This window comes from Gallinula chloropus, assembly GCF_964237585.1.
Source record: "Gallinula chloropus genome assembly, chromosome: 14".
Taxonomy (NCBI): Eukaryota; Metazoa; Chordata; class Aves; order Gruiformes; family Rallidae; genus Gallinula; species Gallinula chloropus.
The window spans coordinates 2,962,717-2,984,266 of record NC_140099.1 but is presented as its reverse complement, the minus strand read 5'-3'; the positions used below and the strand labels follow the sequence as shown (position 1 = coordinate 2,984,266).

Here is a 21,550-nt window from a genome sequence, read left to right as displayed (position 1 = left end):
TAGTGAAAGCAGAGACGAGCAGAGTGCCAGCAGAAACCTGGGTGGCTGTTCCTCCTAGGTTGGCATACTAGTGGAGGGGATTTCTGCCCACCTGTAGTGTCTCCTCCACCTACCAGCTCCGGGCTGCACCTTGGTGAATGGTTTCCTTGCACAGTCCTGCTCCTAGACCTCTTCACCTTGTGCAACCCTGGCTTGTCTTCACTCTTGAGAAGATGTTTTCTTGTGCCGAGCAGGGCAACAGTTTAGTTTTAAATCTTCCTTCCATTCCACTGGCATACCTGGAGAAACAAAGTTGCAACTTGAAGCCACGTGTTACAAACAGACCAAGGACAAAGGGAGAACTTTGGAAGGGGGAGAGGGAGTTAAACAGCTTGTTTAATTTAAATTCTAAAGTGCCTTTTCTTTTCTGTTTTTTCTTTAAATTTTCAGAGATGAAAGCCATCTTCAACCTGTTCAAGCAGTTTCCCGCCCGCCTTCCTTCTTCTGCCGTGTCCTACGAGCAGCTTTCCCTTTCCTGATGTTCATTCTACTGCTCCTACTTCTGGCTTGCATGGTTCTCTATGTGGTAGCCTACAGCTGCACCAAGGCCAACAACTTCGCCTGTTCTTTCCATCCCATGCTGCACTACACCAACTGGCCTCTGCCATTTTAGGAAGCAGTCTGTTTCTCTTCAGTTAAACCAAAATATTAAACTACATAATGCCTCACGTGTACAGCCTCTTTTTTTTTTATCTTTGTGGTTGTATTTTAATCACCTAACACATTCAATAGCAGTCTGCACATTTGTTTTACATAGTGTGTTCTAGGGGTTAGAACTGCTGTGCTGTCATTTTATACCACAATTATACATTTCAACAGAACTGAAAAGTCCTGTCAGTATGTTCCTGATGGTCAAGGACAGTAGCCTCTGACTCTTATCTCTCATAAAACACTGAAACTCATTTTCTTACCGTGATCCCATGACATCAAAGAGGTGCTGCCAGCGATCATTGATTTTGCTGAGTTTATCATCTATTTCTGCAACTCGGCTCTTGTTGCTAGCCTTGATTAGCTGATCGCTCATTTGTTTCAATTGAAGCTTATTTTCACTGAAGAGGTTTATTTCCTCCATGCAATCCTGATAAATACAGGCAAACATTGCTTAATTCAAAACAAAACAACAAAACCACAACAAAACTGTTTCTTTTCCCACCTGTGCCATGTGAAGTCAGGTATGGCTAGCAAAGGCTGAGGTTTCTACAACAGCATGTAGTGCTCTCTCACTTAAAAATAATCCTCAATGGAAAAGCACTCTTACAATAAAGTCACAATGAATAAATAAGCTGCTTGAAGACTTGCAAGTGCCAGGAGTAAGTACCCTGAAAAACAGGAGTTTGATGTTCTAATTTTGCCTCTGCTTTCCTGATTTAACATAATTTTTCAGTCAAGCTACCTCAAAAGAACACCAATTCAACTCTGAGGTGGCTGCATTTTGTTGGTGTTCTTATCCAGAGGAGACCTGGGATTAGATACCTTTAAGCCATGGGGAGGACCACAGCAGCAAAATAATGGTCTTGTTCAAAATCAAGCTAATACACCAGCATTAGAAAGCAGCACTAACTGCACTAACTGCCCAGGAGAAGGGGCAGAATTAGGTTTTACTTTTGGTCATGGTAACTTCTTGTTTGTCTGGCATAAAAGGACCTACTGTAAGTCAACACAGTACTGAAATCACAGCAAACAAATTAGGCCTCACTAAAGAAAAGAAACAGGTGACTTTAAAACAGGACCAATTGCAATCAGCAGCATTTTAGCTCATTGACTCTGGCTGCAGCTATTTCCCACCTGCTGTTCTGCCAGTCTCTTCTGAATTTCCTGGTCATCACAGATGTCATAAACAACAGGCTTGGAAAGCTCAGACTCAATCCGGGCCAGCCAGGTGCGAAGGTTACTCATGTTTTTGTCCAGTAGTTGTATAAATGCAAATGTCTCCTTCAGTTTCTTCACCCTAAGCAAACCAGGAAGAACATTTTGTTACAGAGATCTGCAGTCAGTGGAAATGATGTTAGCAGGTGGCAAGGACAGGCATGGCTTTAATGAAGCACTTGGAGTTTACAGCCCGGCAAGGCAAATGAGATGCACAACCCAGGGAACCTTTGTTCAGTCAGCTGCAGGGCGAGCTTAGCCATGTGAGGGACAAAGGACCCGATCTGGAGAGGTGATGTATGAAAGGCAAGGCCGGTTCTCTGTACAGCACCCGGCCCTGGTACAGGGACAGGAAGGCCCCGTGCCCGTGGGCTGCGTTAGCACAGCGAGCAGAGCGGATGCGCCAGAGGCGGCTTTTCGTGCGGTACCCTGCCGGCCAGTCCCGGAGGTTGTTGATGCCGATGTTCACTGTCCTGGGTGCAAAACCCCCAAACGCAGCCGATTTTAAGCGAGAGGTTCCTGGGCACTGTTTATCCTGCTCCGCGTCTCCCACTCATCGCCTGGACCAAGGCGAACTGCAGGGAGCCACCGGCGCGTCGGCACTGCGGTGCCCTTTCCCCCGCCCCCCGCCGCCCAAGGCCGGCCCCTCCCGCTGCTCCGCTGAGGGCTGCTCAAACAAAACCCACCCCGACCAACCCGCAGCCCGTTACCAACACGGCACTTACGGTTTGCTAGAAAAAACCATTCCTCAGCGTGCAAAGCCCAAACTGCACGGGGGATCGTCTGTGCAACCACGGCAGGCATGAAAGAGGAAACCCCTCCTCCACAGATGCCCTATTTATTCTCCGCTTTAGCATCCCGCGCGGGGGGAGGCTCGCCCGGCCTCCTTCCCGACCCCCGAGCTGGGGAGCAACTGCAGCTCTCCCCAGGTCTAACCCTGCGTTTTGGGTGGGGATTTTACCTGGCAAACGGCCGCATCCCTCCTCAGAACAAAACCACGGGAGCTTTATTCTGACGAGAGCATTAGCACGCCGAGAAGCGCACGCCGAGCGGCTGCCTGCGGCTGGCAGCAGAAAGGCTGCAGGCTGGAGGCTTCGGCACCAAAAAAGGGAGATGTGGTGCTCGTTTCTTGTGCGGAAGAGAGATCACAGCCTCACACCCGGATGATTTGCAGCAGAGGCAATTTGAAGCAAACCCAAACCAACCGAGACAACCTATATCCGCGCGCAGGCATCGCACCCAGAGATGTATCCTTACTGCCACTGGTTATTCTTTCTTGCCTTTACCATTACATCCCAGGTCTTTAAGGAGGAATTAAATCTCCCACACACTAACCTGTCCTCTCTTTAACCTTCCAGTGCAGGCAGAAGGCCTCCAGTGCAAGCAGCCTGTTACGCTGGAGAGGAAAATAACCCCTGATCTTCACTTGTGATCTCGTTCGTTAGTGGAGAAACACGCTGCCATGATTTGTGTGTTCTGACTGCCAGAGATCATGGGGTGGGGGAAAAAAAAGCGGAAATTGGAGAATCTTGGGTAAAAAGTCACTCCCCACCCCGGCAATATCAGGGAAAAAAGTGAAGAAGTTACTATAATCCCACCAAAAAAGCACGGAATGAGCTCTGAAATCGAAGGTGTTCAGGTGTTGCAGCGTTCAGGTAATCTTCTGCAGACCTGTATTGGCTTGCCAATGGCTCACATGCAGCATATGGCAGGATAAAAAGTGCCTGGGCGGTCACTGCACACCGTGAGAGAGCTTCAGGCATTGGCACATGTAAATCATGCTCAGCCACTTTGACAGTTTAACCTGAGCACTGTCCAGGGAGGTTCAAAAACCCATGTCAAATGGGTTTAAGAAAACAGGGAAATAACCCTCCCAGCGTGGCAGGCAGACACTGGGAATGGGCACAGTGTGCAGAGGACAAGGACTCCTCTTGTACCACCAGTTCCCCCCACCCCCCTCCCCGCTCCTGGCGCACCTTGGCACACATGGCATAACCACAATAAGCCCAACCATCCTGCCTGATAGGATAATGAACTCTGTCACAGCTTTTGCACTGAAGAGAAGCGCCCTTAACCATCTCCATAGCCCTCAGCTGGACTACTTCCAGGACATCCCTGTAGTTTTTATACCAGGGAGCCTAGAACTGGACACAATAGTCCAGGTGGGGTCTGACCAGGGCAGAGTAGAGGGGGAGGATCACCTCCTTCGACCTGCTGGCCACACTCCTCCTGATGGCTCTCTTAGCTACCAGGGCACACTGCTGGCTCATGGCCAACCCATCATCCACCAGGACCCCCAGGTCCTTCTCCGCAGAGCTCCTCTCCAGCAGGTCATCCCCCAGCCTGTACTGATTCAAGCAGTTATTCCTTCCTTCTCCTTGTCTTTTTCCTCCTTTTCTAATCTGGGAGAATGGTGGCAGAGTGTTTTCAGAACTCTGTGCACGTGAAAGTTAAACATTTCCCACTGGTAAGGGGACAGGGAAGGAAAGAAGGAAGGAAGGAAGGAAGGAAGGAAGGAAGGAAGGAAGGAAGGAAGGAAGGAAGGAAGGAAGGAAGGAAGGAAGGAAGGAAGGAAGGAAGGAAGGAAGGAAGGAAGGAAGGAAGGAAGGAAGGGAAGAAGGAAAGAAGGAAGGAGCAAAGCAGTTAACTGTATTTCTTTCATTTTCTTTGCATCAGAGTGAGAAGCAAAAATGTCTCTGGAGTCAGACTCCCAGAGAGACTCCCAGAGCCCCAAAATGCAGCGGATGCTGGAGCTGCAGCTTTCTAATTACCAGGTAAGACAGAGCGATCAGTTTGCTGCTGCCATCCAAACAATTGTCCTTCCCCAGGGTGTGCAGCTGCAGCTAGGCTGTGTTTACTGCTTCTCCTCTCCCCTCTTCATCAGCTTTGTTACAGTGTGCAGAAGACAGGTAGCCACTTGGCTTCAGCTTCAGGTGCAGCTTTCCAAGGGCTTAGTTAAAGTACCTATGTTTAGAGTTGGGAAATTTGTGCCTCTGGGGAATTTAGATAGAACTCTTGAGTCTTTTTAAAGCTTTGTTTCTCTTTGGATTATTTTCAGAAACAGGACTCGGTATAGTTTGACTCCTCTATTAAAAGGCAATTTTTGATTGGTCTCAGTCATGATAAATCCCCTAGAAAGGAAGGAATGGTTTTTCTTGGCCGTTTGGATTTAGGCTGTGATTCACCCAAGTGCTTGGGTGATGAACCCTGTGGGAATTAAGATCCTGAATACACCCAAGTATCTGTGTGTGTCTGTATCCCATGCAGGGTTTTGGTCAGTATAGGCTTCAAGAGGGAAGTTCCAACCAGGAACCCCAAGCAGGCTTCAGTCTGCACACTCACCTTAAAAATGTGAGTTTGAAGTAATGCAGAGACACAGTTTGATTTCAAGCAGTATAAATCAAAAGCCAGGTCCCAACAGTAGCCTGCCTGACAGAGGGCACATTCCCATATTTTGGCAATTCAGCATCAGTCCTCCCAAAAGGGGATGTGACCAGTCTGTGCACGGCCTCCTCCTCTCCCACTGGAGAGGTTTCCTCTTGGTTACATTCACACGGAGTTTATCATTTCTGCTCTCCTTTTTTATTATTCCATCTCTGAGTAATATCTTAAGTCACTGCCTGCAGAGACTGTTGCTTTTAAGGCTAACTGTATACAATTTATTGAATAGTTCAGAATAGAGACTAGATAGGAGAACATCTCAGGGTGTTGCAGCTATTTCTCTTTTTGACTGTGTTTTTCTATTCTTTTCAGAGGGGAAAGTGTGAGTATTGCCTTCAGAACACTGAGGAGTATTGTACTTCTAAGAATGAATAACTGACTGCTGTCCCTTCTAGGTGATGATATCAGAGATTGAACAAAAGGTTCACTATTTACTGGAAAGCTGTGAAGATACTGAAGACTACCAAGAACAGATAGACGCACTTTCCTCAAAGCTGGAGGAAGTGAAGCTCGATTTGGAAGGTGTTCAGATGATGCTTGAAGACACATCCCTTGAAGAGGAGGTAAATCATGGGAATGTTATGCGGGGCAAGAGCGAGTGTCACGGTGCTGTAATGTGCTGTGGTTCCAGAAGAACAGATAGAGCTCAGCACTTGAGGCAAAGAAGGAAGAAAAGTCCCTGGGCAATGTCAGGCTTACTATTATTCTGCTTTACAGAGATGTATAATTATTGGTAGATTGCAGCAAGAAGTGACTTTTGAATGACTCTCTATCTACATCTTTTCTGCTTTAAGTGCTCAGTGACAGAGGGCAAATTTTGTGAGTCCAGGCTTGGCTTGGAGGTTTCAAATGCCATGTCTGTGAGTGGCACAGCAGAGAGGCCTTTAAGCAGTAACTTTCTCTGTGAAGAGTGCCTAAATGGCAAGGGCAGTGACCACCAGCTCTCCTGCACCACAGCTGCATGCTCCTTGCTGAGTTTCCCAGCAAGGGAGACTGACTCCCAGCTTCAGAGTTAAGTCCCAGTGTGTTGTGCAAGGGGTCAGAGAAGCCCACCTGATGTGTTCCTGTAAAAGCAGCTGCAGTGTGTCTGGTGCTGGAGGAGCACAGTGTAGAAGAGAGCTTGCATGGCTCAGGAGAGAATTAGCATTGGTGAAGGCTTCTGTTGAAGTATCTGTGAACACAGGAAGAAAATCCAGGTGCACAAGGAAATTTATAAGCATTAATTGCACATTTCTCTAATTTGGTCAAACTTTCAGTATCAAATTGCTAACAGGAGAGGCAAAACAAGCCTTGTAGCTGTCAGGGAGAAAAACATGAGGACTTTAGCAGCAAGTAAGAATCAGTCAAACTTTCAGTAAATGAAACTGGACAGAAATCTTTGCACAAGTATCAACTGTGTTTCATGCATTGCTAGGTCTGACACAGCTCCACTTTTGCCATTTCCCCAAACTGCACCTGTGGGTTCTGCCCTATTGTCAAGTCTGGAAGCCTTTCCACAACAGGTCTCTCTTTACAGATCGACGACAATGAGTGTATTGACCAAGAGCCTCCTGAGATCCTACACTCAAATGGCTTCAGCACATCCCAGCTTGCTCTTGATGAACAGCCGCTCAGTCAGCAGGATTTCCAGCACCCACAGGTAATTCTCTACTGCTCCACATCCCCTGTAGGTGGTGGGGACAGCTGCATTTATAACCTGCTGTGATTTCCACTGTGGGATCAAGGCTGTTGGGGTAGGTTTCAGTCATCCCCTTTGTTGGGATGGAGAGAGGCCTCACCCCTAAAATCCCGTCTCAAAAAGGTTCAGAAATACTTCAGAGCTGGATGGTACACATGCTTTGTATGGTAATGATTCAGGTGATATCACCCATCCCTCTGACCTCCTACCACTGAAGTATTGTATTCTGAAACCTGCATCTGTATATTGACACTGCTGTTGAAGATGAATTTGAAGCTAAAGCTATGTGAACAATTTCCCATGGGTTAATTCACCATTACTTAAAGGTTTTTGTTATCAGAATTAAAAAATCCTGTGATGTTCTGTGCTCTGTAAACTATTTTCAGTTCTCCTCACTGAAAACTAGCTTTCACCCCTTCAATGCTATTAGAAAAGAGGTGGAGCAAATGATCCAGCCTGAGCTACTCAAATTGCTCACTTTTCACTCAACACTCCTTTTAACTAGTGGAACTCGACCTCACCTCGTGTTTGAGCAAATCTCTGTTTCCTCTTGCCTTTTTCTCTGTATATGGGTGGCAGTTGATGGCTTTTGAATTTCCATATGTGCATAATTTGTTTCTGAGTGCTGGTTTTTGCTTTTAAAGCTTCAGCTCAGGTGGAATTGGATTCCATGAAAATACATGTTTTCAGCAGACTGTTTGATAAACTCATGTTTACACATAAACTGCATTTTGTTCTGATAGATGTATTCTATTTTCTTATTTTATTTGCTCCATGAATTGTGATGGAAAAGCACAATCCTAATTTCAGATTAATACAGTGCACATAGCTGATTTTCCTGTTCACACCATTCTCTCTACACAGGATCAGAATGTAACAGCAGCTGAGCAGAAATACCTCATTGATTTCATTGAGTCGTGTGTGGAAAAAATGCAGCTGCAGTTTGAGGACAGTGTGACTCAGAAATCAGAATCAAGGTACCAAATAAATAAAACTACTGAGACTGCACTGGAGCAGAACTTTGTTCTGTGCAGGTATCTGTGCCTTTAGAAGAAAAATTGCAGAAGCTGGGAGATTTCTGCCATCAACAGTCTAGAGAAATGGAGTCTCATCTATGTGACAGCCGCTGATTCCAGTGTTTAGATCAGCCTTGGTATCAGGCAGGACTGACATCTGCTGTAAACTAGAGGAGACCCATCCAGAGTCAAGTTTGGTCTGTCTGTCGGCAGCCTTTGCTGTACAAACGCATGCAGGTAGCCAGCCAGGTTCAAAGGCAGCATCTGAAAAGGGAGCACTGGGATTGTGCATGTTCCAGCACAGAACCAAGGCCTGCTACAGGACTGTGGTCCCCATATTGTCATTTCAGAGGCAGAGGCTGCCAGCAGGCCTTTAGGGTGTTTCATAGGAAGGGAAAAGCCCAAAGAAATGTATCAACCCTTGGATTAAGCACCGTCCATGCACTTGATTTCAGTTTGGTTTTGGGGGCGGTGGAATAGAAGCCAATCTTATACAACAAGTCTTGCAAATATAATTTTGCTTATTCTGCTTCAGTATTTGCCATTCTAACAATGTTTTCTCAATACAGCAATGGAGAATCTGGTGCAAAGAGCAAGCAGGCTGATCCCACCTTAGTTACAAAGGACCAAACGGGTAATAAATGGCAATATTTGCAACAAGAGCTGTCAGCAAAGATGAAATCGACCTTCTGCCAACTTGTGGAACCCCAGGTCTGTTGAAGTTCAGTAAAACACTCTTTCAGCAGGCAATTGGTTATGGTAAAGATAGCAATGAGTGTATCTTCCAGCATCATAATATCATATTTCTTCATCAGATAACTGAAATCTGTGCAAGTGTTCTCCAGAGCAAATAGTTCCTGCATACTGTTTTCATGGTTGTCTTTGTCTTTTAATTTTGTTTTGAGGTAAAGAACATCTACTAAGAATAGTGTGGAAGCACATAGGCAAATCCTTGTAGTTAACATTCAGACCAGATATTATCTGCTTAATTCTTTCAAGAGAACTAAGAGAATTAGCCAGCAAGCCTCCCAGCTGATGTGGATGTGGGTTAAGTCTCAGTTCTTGCAAGTGAGAATGTTTTGGTCAAAACAAATCTCTGGCTTAAACTTTGTTCTGCTTTCACCACTGTTTTCTCTCTCACATATCAAAAGCAGAGTTTGGACTGCAACAAGAGCATGCTAGGTATCCATTCTGAACAGACTGCAGAATGTTACTGCTTGGACAAAACTATAAATGCTGTTATTAACAGTTTTGTTCACGTTAAATTAGAACAACTGAATTCCTTGTTCTCTGAAATTACTGCATTACATGGAGGAATATCAGTCATGTAAAAGGATGACTGACAGCTCTTTCTCAGGCAAGACTCTCACTGCAGTGGGCAGCAGGGCTGCCTTGACACTAATTGCAACTTGTAGCCCTTTAAAGCTGGGAATCAGAGGCTCCTTTTTCAATCTCCTATCAAGGCTTAGCCTACCCAACTAATTTTTGCCAGTAAAAAATGAACCCTGCCATCCAGGTGCTTTATATTACTGCCTCAAAGCTTTTATTTTCATGCTTTTAAGAGGAGTGTTATCTAGCTGCCCATAGCCCTGTCTGCACTGGAGCTGTTCACCTATTTGCAACCTTCTTTTTTTCCAAACTTTAGATTACAACAAAGATGAATATGCTGCCCCGCAGCACATTTGCTACTGCAAGCACCCCAACTGTGGAAGAACTGAAAAATTACACAATCCAGCTGGGAGACCTAACCCAAGAAGCAAATGTGGTGCATGCACAGGTAAAAATGGCATGTCCTAGCACTGCAAAAATACCAGGGATTCCAGACATAAGGCACTGTTAGGTCACTGTGAATCACAGCTGATGATCATGTTGCAGATGTCATCCCCTGAGTGTAGCTTTTGCATCACGTATGGGCTGGAATGGAGAAATGGGCTCAGGATTTCAAGAGGAAAAATTTCTGGTTTCAGCTATGATACTTCTGCTACCTGAGTCCAAAGATTGGGTAAAACTCCTCAGACTGTATATGGCAAGGAGCCTGTGAGTGACTTCAGTAACTCTGCAGTACTGGAGCTGACAAACAAATGGTGTTGTACCCATTCCTGAGATTAGAGACCCGCAAAACCACGGGCACTCCCAGGACCTAAAGGGTCACTGTCTCAGTTACAGCCTTGGCATCTCAGTATATTATGTGTATTTATCTGTCTCATCCAAGTTGCTGTCTCAGGATTTTATTAATTCCGTTTTATTCGTATCTGACTGAACCTCTGAACTTGTACGAGTGAGTAAATCTTAGCTATGCCTTGGGTGAGAGTACTGAAAGCTTCTGATTTGCCTTTACCCAGGACAATGTGGCAGAGGAAGTCTCTTACAATTTGGAGAAGAAATTGTTTGAGCTGTTTCTGGCAATCAGCCGATGTTTGAGTAACATGGAGGAGATGTTAAACACCTCGGTCTTGTCCACCGAAGAGGCGGCTCTGCAGCAGGCTCTGTATGAGGTAACTGTCCTAAAGCACCCAGGGAAGGGTGTAAAACAGAATATACATGGCCTGATGTTTCACCTGTTTTGCTGGTATTATTCAGGAGTAATACCACCAGATTATTTGGTATTGCACAGATTTGGGCCTCTTGCTTTTACCATCAATTATCAGCTTGAGTCCTGCTGCCTTTTACAGGCAAGAGTCCTTGGACAGAGACCGTTTTCACTCGTGTTTCTTTCAACCCTTTAGACTCTTTCTGTTGAGCTGCAAAAACTTCACGCTGATCTGAGTGATAGAAAGGATGATCTTCTAAAGTCTATTAGCTGTGCTGATGGGAGCACAGATGTGTTCTGCGAGTGCTTTCACAACTTGCAGGAGCATCTGGAACGAACTCAAGCTGCCACTGCTTCAAGGAGCAGCTCCATGAAAGCTGGACTGGATCATAATACCAATTATCAGGTACTCCACAGCCAAATGCACATCTTGTTTCGCAGCATCTGTTAGACTTGTCAGTGTTAATGCATTCGGGTTACAGATGAGCAATCTATAGTGGGCTTGGGGGTTTTTTTTGGTACTACACAAACTTGTCTTGGGCTCTCAAGAAACAAATTAATTTTGCTGTTTACAGTGCTGTTTGCAATGGTGACTGCCTTAGGTCTTGATCACAGTAGAGAAATTGCACCCAGAAAGGGTGGAAGTAACCTGGGATCCCAGGCATGCTGAGCTACAGGCTCAAGCAAGTTTCTGTGTGCAGGGATGAGGTCAAGGGGTGGATTCAGGAGAGGCAGGCTTCTTCCCTTTGGTGCTGTGCCTGGTTACTTTTAGCTATCTGTTGGAGGTTGATTTCACTCTATCCTTTAGATTTTGTGTGACAGTATTAGAAGCCCTAGTTTTGCAGATTTGCATTTTAATTGTGTTTTTGAAAGGCAGATAGAAACTTTTCTATGCTGGGATAAACCTACTACCCATTGCTGGAAAAAATTCAGGTCAGATGCTTAGGCTGAAGTAAGGGAAGAGAAGGCTGGTCTTTGAAATTCAGTTTCTACTGTCCAGCAAAACTCCAGCGTGCTCATGTGCAAGTCAGCCGAGCTCTTTACTGCTGAATAAAAACCCAGGTCCTTTGAAGAGCACTGGGAAGTTGTCTCCAAACAGTAGCAAGACTAATCTTGCAATGTTTACTTATGCAGAATCCACAGAGCTCCATCAGTTGCCAGTAATGGGCTCATTTTCTCATTTTCAGAAGAGAAGAATTTGTTTCTTTGTAAGTTTCTCAGGTTTTTACGTTGTGACAGAGTAATCTGCTTTCTTACACTACACAGACTACAGAATTTCCATCTCTAAATTACTGCTTAAAGCCCATAAGGCACGTGATTTATTTTGCTTTTTTAAAGAGGAAAAAAGGGGCTTTTGCCATAAGAGGTAACCATTTTGTTTGCTGTGTAATTTTGCCTGGTCATTATTATATTCCTGACATGTGATCTACTTCTGAGGTTTGTTTCTTTTGCAGAATGAAATCAGGCTGCTCTATGATCAGTTGATTGAGAAGAAAGCTAGTTTACAGCAATGCTTGAATGCACTATGTGGACATGATGTTTCTGAAGAGCTTCAGGTAATTTCATTTGCAGGAAAGGAGAGGAGAGACTCAGCATTCTCTGTTCTTTCCTGTTTTGTGCAATCTGTTAAGTTTCATATTTTCTAAAGTTTGATTCTCACTTTGTTTTTAAGAATGGGGGAAGGAGAGAGTTCAGTATTTGCCACCCTAGGTTCTTGGTGGGGTTTGTTGGGTTTTAATATGTCACAATCTGTAGTCAGACCTAATTCCAGTCCTTACAGTAGTTGAGAGTGGCGGAACCAGTCTCTCCACAACCTCTCAGAGCAAATACACCCCACACTATGGCATTGACCTTCATAAGGATTAGCAGAGAATTTAAATCAAATAGAATGCATATCCTCCCCAGGATGGTTGTGGGCCATCTGGGGTTTTTTGTTGGTGAAGTAAAGAGGGCTGTCCCAGAGCTCATAACCTTGGTTACAGCCATAACTTTCTGCCAGGCTGAAAGCTATGCTCAGAACTGCTGAATCCCCTAGCAGGTACTGCTGCCTTAGATGCATTCTGTCAGATAACCACTCTTGGAAAAGGAATGGCAAAAGTATGTAACTTCCTTTCCTTCAGAGAAAACCTGTCTTGGTCCATCCCTGACTGAGTCTTTCTAATTCATAAGAAAAAACAGTATTTTCTGAGTGTATGATTCCTTTGGCTGCTGTGAATTAGTGAACTGAAATGCATATTGCGTGTTGTAGTGAGACATGAGACCTGAATTTCCTTCCGGGCTGTGCCACATGAACCCAGTAAGCTGTGTCATGGACAGGCTTGTCTATTTAGTTTACAAGCTTGTTGGATCTTGGGGTCTCATTGTGAATTTATGCAGTACTAGCACAGCAGAGGTCCAGCCCCAGGACTACTAGTGATAATAGAATTTTTAATGGAACATAACTCTTCCTAATAACTTATTTTGTCCTTCATTCAGAAAACTGATGCCTGTGCTTTGGAGCTGGAAAACCTGGAAAACCAAGTAGCAAAATTGAGAGGCCATGGGGAAAGATTTCAGTTGCCTACCACTTTAATCCAGGAAGTTTATAAATTAGAGGTAAGAGAACAGTATCCATTTACTCAGCAAGGTTTGATTCTTCTAAGCAAGGTATTTTTAGCATCAAAAGGCTGGTGGTTATTTTGTATTCTGGGAATGTGTGTGCAGGTTTGTAGGATTCATTTCTGTCTTTCACGAGTCAGTAAACTGTGTTTACGTTGTAGGATGTCTTGGATGACATGTGGGAGATTCTGAGAGTAAAGTATCTTGAGCTGAACTCTCCTGCTATCAGTGAGAGCCAGTATGAAGACTTACTTCATGGCTTTGCAGAGCTGGTAGCTATTGGACAACAGAAGATTGCACAAGATCCAAAGCAACTAGCAAGAAGCAGAGAAGCTCTACAGTCTTACCTGGAAAATCACAAGGTATAAAGTGCTTATCATGTAACTGCTCAGATCAGCAGCACTGTTTTCAGTGACTGGTGTCCCTCCAGTGTTTATGGAAAAGAACAGCTTCCTCATAGCTTAGGGGAGGGACTGTAGTACGTGCAAAAAATGAAACATATTTTTTTCACTAGACCAAAAGAGAACCCACCAAGATATAACAGAGAGGTTGTTATTGCAACTACAGTTTTGGTGATAAATTAAAATCAGGGTTTCAGTATTGTCAGTCTAATACTACTTTGGATTATCTCAGGACATACTGATACGCGAGGGAGACACGTGTCCTTCTAATTGCTGGTAAAAAATCAGTAACAAGGTTCCTGAAGTTACTATCTAGCAATTGGGAGTTCAGCCTTTGCTTTCAGTATTATGTGGCTTCATGGTCTGATGGAGGAATCTTGTCCACAGCAGCTCCATTTCTGGAGTAAGGATAGTTTAGATCCTCTCTTTGGCAGGACAGTTTCTCCTGTACCCAGATGCTACATGTTTGGTGGGCTATGGCTGCGAATGCATCTGCATCCTCACTGTCCTGGTTCTTGGCAAGAAGCCCTGGCTAATGCTAGTCACTCAGGGATGTCTGTCATGGCAATGCCTTCATTTAACTGCTCCATATAGCTCAAACTCCCTTAAGAACTGCTTCAGGAAGCCAAGGGCTGCAAACCACTACTACTACTCCAGAGTCATAGGAATGGGTTTTGTCATTCACAGATTGCCCTTAGCAAAGCAAAATGTTATGAATTTATTTATAAAGGAAATCAATGTATCTGCAGTCTAAATATACATACATTGATTTACAGAAGCAAAAGAAAACTGCAAAAGCCATTTTCCCTGCCCTGGTTATCAAGACTTACCAGGATGGTCACACAGCCTATGCCTGTGATATGGGCCTTCAGTGGAATTCTTGTACTAGTTATTAGTTCTTAAGTGAAGATCCTGACTGAAGATTGTGATCTTAAATCAAAGCTTTTCTGTGGGGGAACGTGTTCTTCTGGTATTCATACATTTCCCAAAAGCTCAGCTAGTGATAACTAAATTGAAGTGTTACGTTACAGTTATCCCAAAGTATTATTGTGCCAGGCCTTAGAACTGCTGGTACCCTTGGTGCTTGGAGTCACTTCCCATCCAGGTGAATGGATAATGGCTTCCTGTGATAACTACCTCACACTAAACTAAATATTTATTTATAGTTAAACACTTCTTCCATCATCTTCCAACAACATATTTTGTATGAACTGAAGGTATAAATACAGATCTTTTTCTTTAGAGATCTATAAATGAAAATAGCATATGCAACTCCTGACTCATTCCTGACAAACCATAAAATGATCAGTAACTGCCAATCATGGAGTGATGCAGAATTTTGGTGAAAGGTTCCTGTCTCCAGCTACAAGAGACCCTGAAATTGTCTGCTGTTCTGAATGAATCTTCTCTGACTTCTTACTCTTGCTCTGGGCATGTGTGTATGTTCTCTCTTAAAGAGCCAGCTTTAACTTGATTTTTTTCAGGACTTTTTCCACAACCTCATGACTCACATGAATTCCATACAAACATTTTCGGAGAAAGTGGCTCCCTCCATCCTACAAAAGCAAGAGGAATTCTGGAGAGAGTTGATGAATGAAGTCAGGTTGCTGGAGCAGAAGGCCTGCGAGCATGCTGTACACTTACAGAGCCTGTTACAGGTAATGAGTCTAAAGGAACCCAGAGTAAAAGCTGAAGGGAAGAAGAAGAGTTTCATCTAGGGGAACCGTTTCCACAAGAGAGATTCTTTGGCTAGCAGTTGTCCTTTCCTGTCTCCACTGGACAGCAACAGTCTATTACTTGTTCTGTGTGTGTCAATAAGCTGGCTTTTTTTTCCTTGAAAGCCTGTAGAAATGTACATTTCAACCCATTCCTCTGACATGGGTGGGACTTTTAGACTTCTTGCAGGAGGTTTTGAGTTCATGGACTGACAGGAGAGCCCTTCAAGGCACAAAAATACCAGTACCACTTTAAAATAAAACCTAAACATTTTTCTTAAAACACCCCTAGAGAATAAAAAGATTAAGTATACCACTTCAAATTAAGAAACCTTGGAAGATACTAGACAATTAATTAATTCACCTGTGGTGAAATAACATCTTACTTTAATATCTGTAACATTTCCATATTCACCTGGTTTTGTGTTCTGTTTCATTGAAGAGCTGCTGATGCTAGAATAAGTGTTAAGGCCTCAGACTGATGTGTGCTATATTAATGATGTGCTGTATTTTTTAGGAATGGGTGGAATTTGATGATGAATACCTAGTTATCAATAAGGAGTTAGAGACACTTGCCTCTACATTGCCTTCTGTGAATTTGGTTGAAGAAACAGAAGAAAGATTAGTGGAAAGGATTGCACTTCTACAGGTATTTGTGTCTGTCTCTCTGCCTGGTTTTCTTTGTGAATCTGTAGAGTTGGGAAAAAAATAATTAGAATATGAGAAGATGGTTTGCAAGGCACTGTTTCCTTTGTGTCCCTGTCTGTGTGTGGCTGCAAACCAGGAACTTACTCTTAAAAGTGGCAGATTGGGCTGCTGATTTCAGCCAGAGGCTGAAAAAAAAAAAAAAGGAAAAAAAAAACCCTCAGGAGAGGTTCATTTATGACTATAGAATATGGTCTTCAAATGCAAATATTTGGGAGAAGATCATGTGCAGGCTATATGGAACCCAAGGACAGTACAGAGCTTTGGGGTGAACAGAGAGCCACTTCTCTGTAATTCAGGAACAATTTTCGTGCCGTGGTGTAAACCAAATGGAAGAGGAGAATCAACCTGAACCCCTATTTGCAATAGAAGACTGCCAGGTTTCCCAGCTCCTTTTAAAATCCTGAGAATTCAAAATGAGATGCCCTGCTTTCTGTCTGACCAAAGAGAATAAAATTTCTTTTGTGTAGAATGGCAAGTAGGTTCCTGGTTTGATACCAACTGCATCTCTGATGGCAGAGCTACACCTTTATTTAGAGCATCAAGTCCAGTTGAAAACATTTTATCTCCCATTTAAATACATTTAAGTATAAGGATATGAAAGCAGCCTTTATGGTTGTTTAATATAAATTAAGAACTAGCATTCAATAAACTTCATGATGTATCCTCAGAGTGCTCAGCGTTCCTCACAGGTCTGACCTTCCTTGATTTTGAGGACCCACTCTATTAGAAATTTTTGAACTAATGTGTCTTTGGGTCTGCATTGAGTCCAGTGTGATATTCAGATTCACTGCCTGTACAGGCAAAAAGGACTGCTGTGATTTTGTCTAGGTGACTGTATGAAAGAGATCACTGGACATGCCCAGAAAATTCTGAGCCACAGTAAAGCTTTTGAAACAAATGAACAGTAGATCATTGCATACACAGTGGCCCTTTGGCCTGTTTGATGCCTGTCACACTGAGATGGGAGACACTCAAATTTTGCATAACCATTGATTGTGATGTTGCCTTATTTCCTTTGTGCTTTTAAGTTCTGAACTGGTTCTTTGCTTTCAAGTCTTTATTTGTCTTTAAAGACATGAAAAGCAAAGCAGTAGGGCTTTAGAGGATGCTTCTGGGGTGCATCCTTGCACTGAAGCTTCACATTTTCAAGGACAGAAAATGATAAAATTCCCTGGGGCTTAATTTCTGACAGAGAAATAGCCCTATTAATAATAAATATTGGACAAATCCCTTCTGCTTGGAGATCATGCATCACAAAATTGTTCCATCCTTCCTTCTCCCTAGGACTGATCTATGTCCTGAGGTTTTTTTCTTTTTTTCCCTTTTGTCATCTTCCAGTACAGTGTAGCAATGATAAAAATGATGCTTTGTTTTCATTCAGCTGACAAAGCAAACCAAACTGCTCCTATGTCTTTCACTTAATGTCCTCACTGATTATTATTCATTCCTCCTTGCCACCTTTATTCAACAATTATTCCAGCACCTTCTGGTGGAGGAACCCTCATCCCTGGAGTCAGGGTCAGGCTTGATGAAGCTCTGATCTAGGTAAAGGTGTCCCTGCTTACTGCAGGGCTGTTGGACTAGATGACCTTTAGAGGTCCCTTCCAACCTGTGCCATTCTGTGAATTTTTTATATAGGCTAGAGCCAGAAAGCCCTCTCAGAACAGGAGGGCAATAACTTTCTGCTGGGGACAGTCATACATGTGGACAATACAGCCAGATTCTGATAATATATAAAATGATATTGAGATCAGTCTTGATCTATCCAGAGAAGATGAAAAAACCCAAACAACTGTGTCCTTTTTACATGTAATGAAGTGCAGATACCTTCTGTTTGGAAAATAAAATAAATGACAGAGGAGATATGAGAATAAGAATTTAGAAGAAAAGATACATTTTTCTAGCAGTGTTTTGATTTTTGGTGAAATACAATAGGGATTAATACATTTCATTGCTGCTTTAACTTAAAAAATGAGAAAAAGAAAAAAACCCACAGTGGTAGTTAGAAAAAGTGGCCCTTTATTACACAGCTGTCCTCAGTGTAGACAAGTGTTTCACTTCCTGCTTATTTTTATAGGAACAATAGGTTAATTGCTGCTATTGCCAAGTCAGTGCATCTAGGTGAGAGTTAGCTGTACTGGGCTCCAGTTTGTGCACCAGAGGTGTTAACAGAAGCCCTGATCATGCTGCCCTAAGCATTTTGACCTGCTACAAATGCAAGTTGGCCTTGATTCCCACGCAAAGGCATAACACACCTGTCTGTGCATCTACACTGTCCACTTTACAAACATTCAAGACCTGGCTGGCATACTGCTTCCACTTGTGTTTTGAAGTTATCCAAGAGGGGAACACTCAAGCATGCTGAATGCTTTCACATGGCCCAAGTCAACTACTGGTGCAGTCCTGGCACTCAGGTGGAGGCAGTTTGGGGGTCTACAGCCCAGTCCAACAGCTGATATAACAAGCTCAGCTCTCCCTCCCCTTCGTCTTCATGTTCTGATCCCAGTCTGGCTAGACCCAGAGTATGGACAGATCTTGTCAGTTTTTGTTGGTTTCCACTCCTGCTGTGTATTATGCACTGTGTCTTGGAGCTTGCACAATCTCCTTTGGTGGTTTTGACCTCCAACAAAGCTGTGTTAATCTGTGTGAACTTGGCTTGGTGATGCTGGTTGGATACAGAAATAGGCCATTTTCAGGGAGAGCAGACCAGATGAAAAGAGCTGATAGGAACAGTCTCCTGTGCACCTCCAGCTGTGTTGCTCATCAATCCATGCTGTATTCATGGTTCTGCAGCATTACATAGCAGGGTAAGTGCCAGAATAGCACGTGCCTCCTCACAAAGAGGAAGACAACTTGGAGGGTGAGAAATGTATCCTAGACTCAGCTAAGAGATGTATGTTTGTGTGTTTTGTTCTCTCCTTGTAGCTACAAGAGAGACTCAGAGGAATTAAACAAATGGCTGGATTCTGCTCAGCAGAGAATGAATTTTTGGAAGGAGCAGTCTCTGAATGTGTCACAGGATCTTCCCACCATCAGGGATAACATCAACAGCTTGTTGGTAAGTCAGTTCTCCTGCCAGGTTTAGACACTTTTGAGTGGGTTTTATATTTGTCATGATGCAGAAGCTGCCCACATAATATAGTACTGAATTACTTTGTACCCCAAAGCCACCTCATTATCTGTGTGAGGAGCCATGACGATGGGAGGCCACCACAGACCTTCCTTCAATTGTGATGCCAGCCCAAATGCATAAATCGGAATGGAATCATCTAATGATAAACTCCAAGCTGCCACACATCACAGCCCAGCCAGAATTTCTTGTGCACCTGCAGTGTAATAGTATGGTTTCTCTCTTGCTCCTCATGCTGAATACCAGATACAGCAGTTGAGCCAAGCTGATGGACCACTTACCAACTGAACCTGGAGCGTGGGCTCTGGGAGCAGGGGCAAAGACAGGGGTTGTGAAGATGGCAAGCCCAAGTCAGGGAAAAGAAACATGCTGAATTGCATTTCCTGTCTTTGCCTGCCCCTCAATGCTGTGCTCCTCTTGTATGACTAGCTGGGCAGTTCAGCCCCAATGACAGAGAGAGTCCTGCACAGTGGGAAAACAAAGCACCATGAGTGTTGCACTGATAGGTGTTAGTTGGCCAGACACTCACCGACTGGCATTGCTTCCTGGACCACAGTGTGAAGTGGGGATAGGATATTCCCAATCCTTGTGCAGGAAAAGGTGGCATTCAGCATTTTGGCTAAGATGGGCAGAAGGCTGCCTTTGCTGACAGAACATGTTGAGTTTAGGTTTTCTGAAATTTACAAACTTGCTAAAATCTGTTTGTTGAGGCAGTTCATCCAGTGACTGAAAACCTGGTATATGTTCTTTATTTAAATAGATATATATTTACCCTCTCTTCAATTTCTCTCATGCTCCTCAGACATTCTCTAAGGAAGTTGATGAAAAATCTTCCCTGAAGTCATCTGTGGTGAGCACTGCCAACCAGCTCTTTCACGTGAAACAAGCTGATACTGCAGCGCTTAGGTCATCTTTGGCAAAGTTTGAGCAGAAGTGGGGAGAACTGATTATAGAGCTCCCAGCCATCCAAGAAAAGCTTCACCAGGTGAGGAGAAACTGCTCAGTTTGAGCTAAATAAGTACTATACAGTGGGATTCAGTTGGCTACTCCATAAGGCCCCTGAAGCACCTCTTGCCTAATTAGCTGTCTGTCTTGCTTTCAGAATATCCTCAGTATTGTCCTGCAGTTTAATTCCTGCAGTGTTCTTCCTGGGCTGTGTTGCATATAACAATCATCTTTACAGTTTTACGTGACAGTCTGTTACAGTGAGAAAGAACTTGATTTCAAATTACTGAATTCACCAACTTTTCTTAGTTTAAGTCATATGCCCCTCTGGAGCACAGGGCTCTCTTTCAAGTTCATACCCTGGTAACTGCAATTACAGTGCCTGAGCCCTTCTAAAAATACAGATGTCATCATCCTTGATATTTCTATGAGCAGACTGGAGAGGATTCATTATGTGCTTTACTCCCAGCTTCAGATGGAAAAACTTCCATCACGGGAAGCTATTGCTGAGCTGATGACCTGGCTGGACCATGTGGAACAACAGCAGGGACATGAGGAGCCAATAAATTCACAATGTAGCGCTGCCCAAGTGAGAAGCCTCCTTCAGAAGTACAAGGTAAATGGGAAGCTGTATGTCCAGGCCTTCTGCAAGGTGTTTGATGGAATCAGCCTACAGGCACTGTCATCTCTTTCCCTTACTCTCAGGAGAGTTCCTAAAGCAGTCTTACATCTTCCTTTATAAAAACCTTTTGCTTCCATGCCACACAACACACTGCCTGCCCTGCTACACAGCTACTGCCTGCTGTGCTTTAATCTCCTTTTCCTCATGCTGTCCCATCTGTTCTGCTTGTTCTCTCTCTTACATTTAGATTATAAAATGCACTGAGGAGGAAAGCTTTGCTTCCTTAGGAAGATTGTGTTTGTGCTGTTTTAGCCTGCCCTTTCAACAAGGAATAGCTCGTAATGTAGCTCCATAGCCAGGATCCATTTAACTAGAATCGGGGTTTTCAGTATTATGTTCCATCAGAAGAGAGAACCTGCTAGGAAAGAGAAACAAGATGAACATCCCTGCTGAGGGAGAGGCTTCAGCAAACTCTTTGCTCTGTTCAGATGCCAAAGCATCAGTGATGGAGGCTGATTGCCCTGGCCACAGGAGGAATTCAAGCCATGCGTGTACCTCCATAGATGCCATGGACCCCAACCTCAGAACATGAATCCCTGCAAAGTCATATTTTGCCCTTTGTGTCTTAGTATAGGAGATACATAACACTGTGGTCTATATCAGTTGGGTTTGGAAGTTGGAAGGTGTTTTTTGTATATGTGCCTTCTCCACTTGTCAGCAATGTCAGGATGCATATGCTGAGAAAAAAGCTGGGATCAAGGTCATAATTTCCTACAGGGAAGAAGCTGTGACTTCAGTGCCTCTGTTGCGGTATTCCCTGGTGGCCTTTTACTGGATACTACTAAATGTAATGAAGAGCCC

The 21,550-nt window shown here is 43.8% G+C and overlaps 1 protein-coding gene across 1 annotated transcript in view; it reads left to right on the top strand.

Moving 5' to 3' along the window:
* Window positions 1–4,595: 4,595 nt before the first annotated feature.
* LOC311197003 (nesprin-2-like) overlaps window positions 4,596–21,550 on the top strand; it is a gene marked incomplete at its 5' end in the record, with an annotated part of 64,968 nt that continues 48,013 nt past the window's right edge. Inside the window, 17 exons of the mRNA XM_084270691.1 lie at window positions 4,596–4,679; window positions 5,742–5,909; window positions 6,863–6,985; window positions 7,889–8,001; window positions 8,610–8,751; window positions 9,686–9,817; window positions 10,383–10,535; window positions 10,767–10,976; window positions 12,025–12,126; window positions 13,046–13,165; window positions 13,330–13,530; window positions 15,054–15,227; window positions 15,802–15,933; window positions 18,786–18,799; window positions 18,918–19,050; window positions 19,925–20,107; window positions 20,537–20,683. Coding sequence (XP_084126817.1) covers window positions 4,596–4,679; window positions 5,742–5,909; window positions 6,863–6,985; window positions 7,889–8,001; window positions 8,610–8,751; window positions 9,686–9,817; window positions 10,383–10,535; window positions 10,767–10,976; window positions 12,025–12,126; window positions 13,046–13,165; window positions 13,330–13,530; window positions 15,054–15,227; window positions 15,802–15,933; window positions 18,786–18,799; window positions 18,918–19,050; window positions 19,925–20,107; window positions 20,537–20,683 — 2,331 coding nt within the window. The remainder of the gene's footprint in view (window positions 4,680–5,741; window positions 5,910–6,862; window positions 6,986–7,888; window positions 8,002–8,609; window positions 8,752–9,685; window positions 9,818–10,382; window positions 10,536–10,766; window positions 10,977–12,024; window positions 12,127–13,045; window positions 13,166–13,329; window positions 13,531–15,053; window positions 15,228–15,801; window positions 15,934–18,785; window positions 18,800–18,917; window positions 19,051–19,924; window positions 20,108–20,536; window positions 20,684–21,550) is intronic.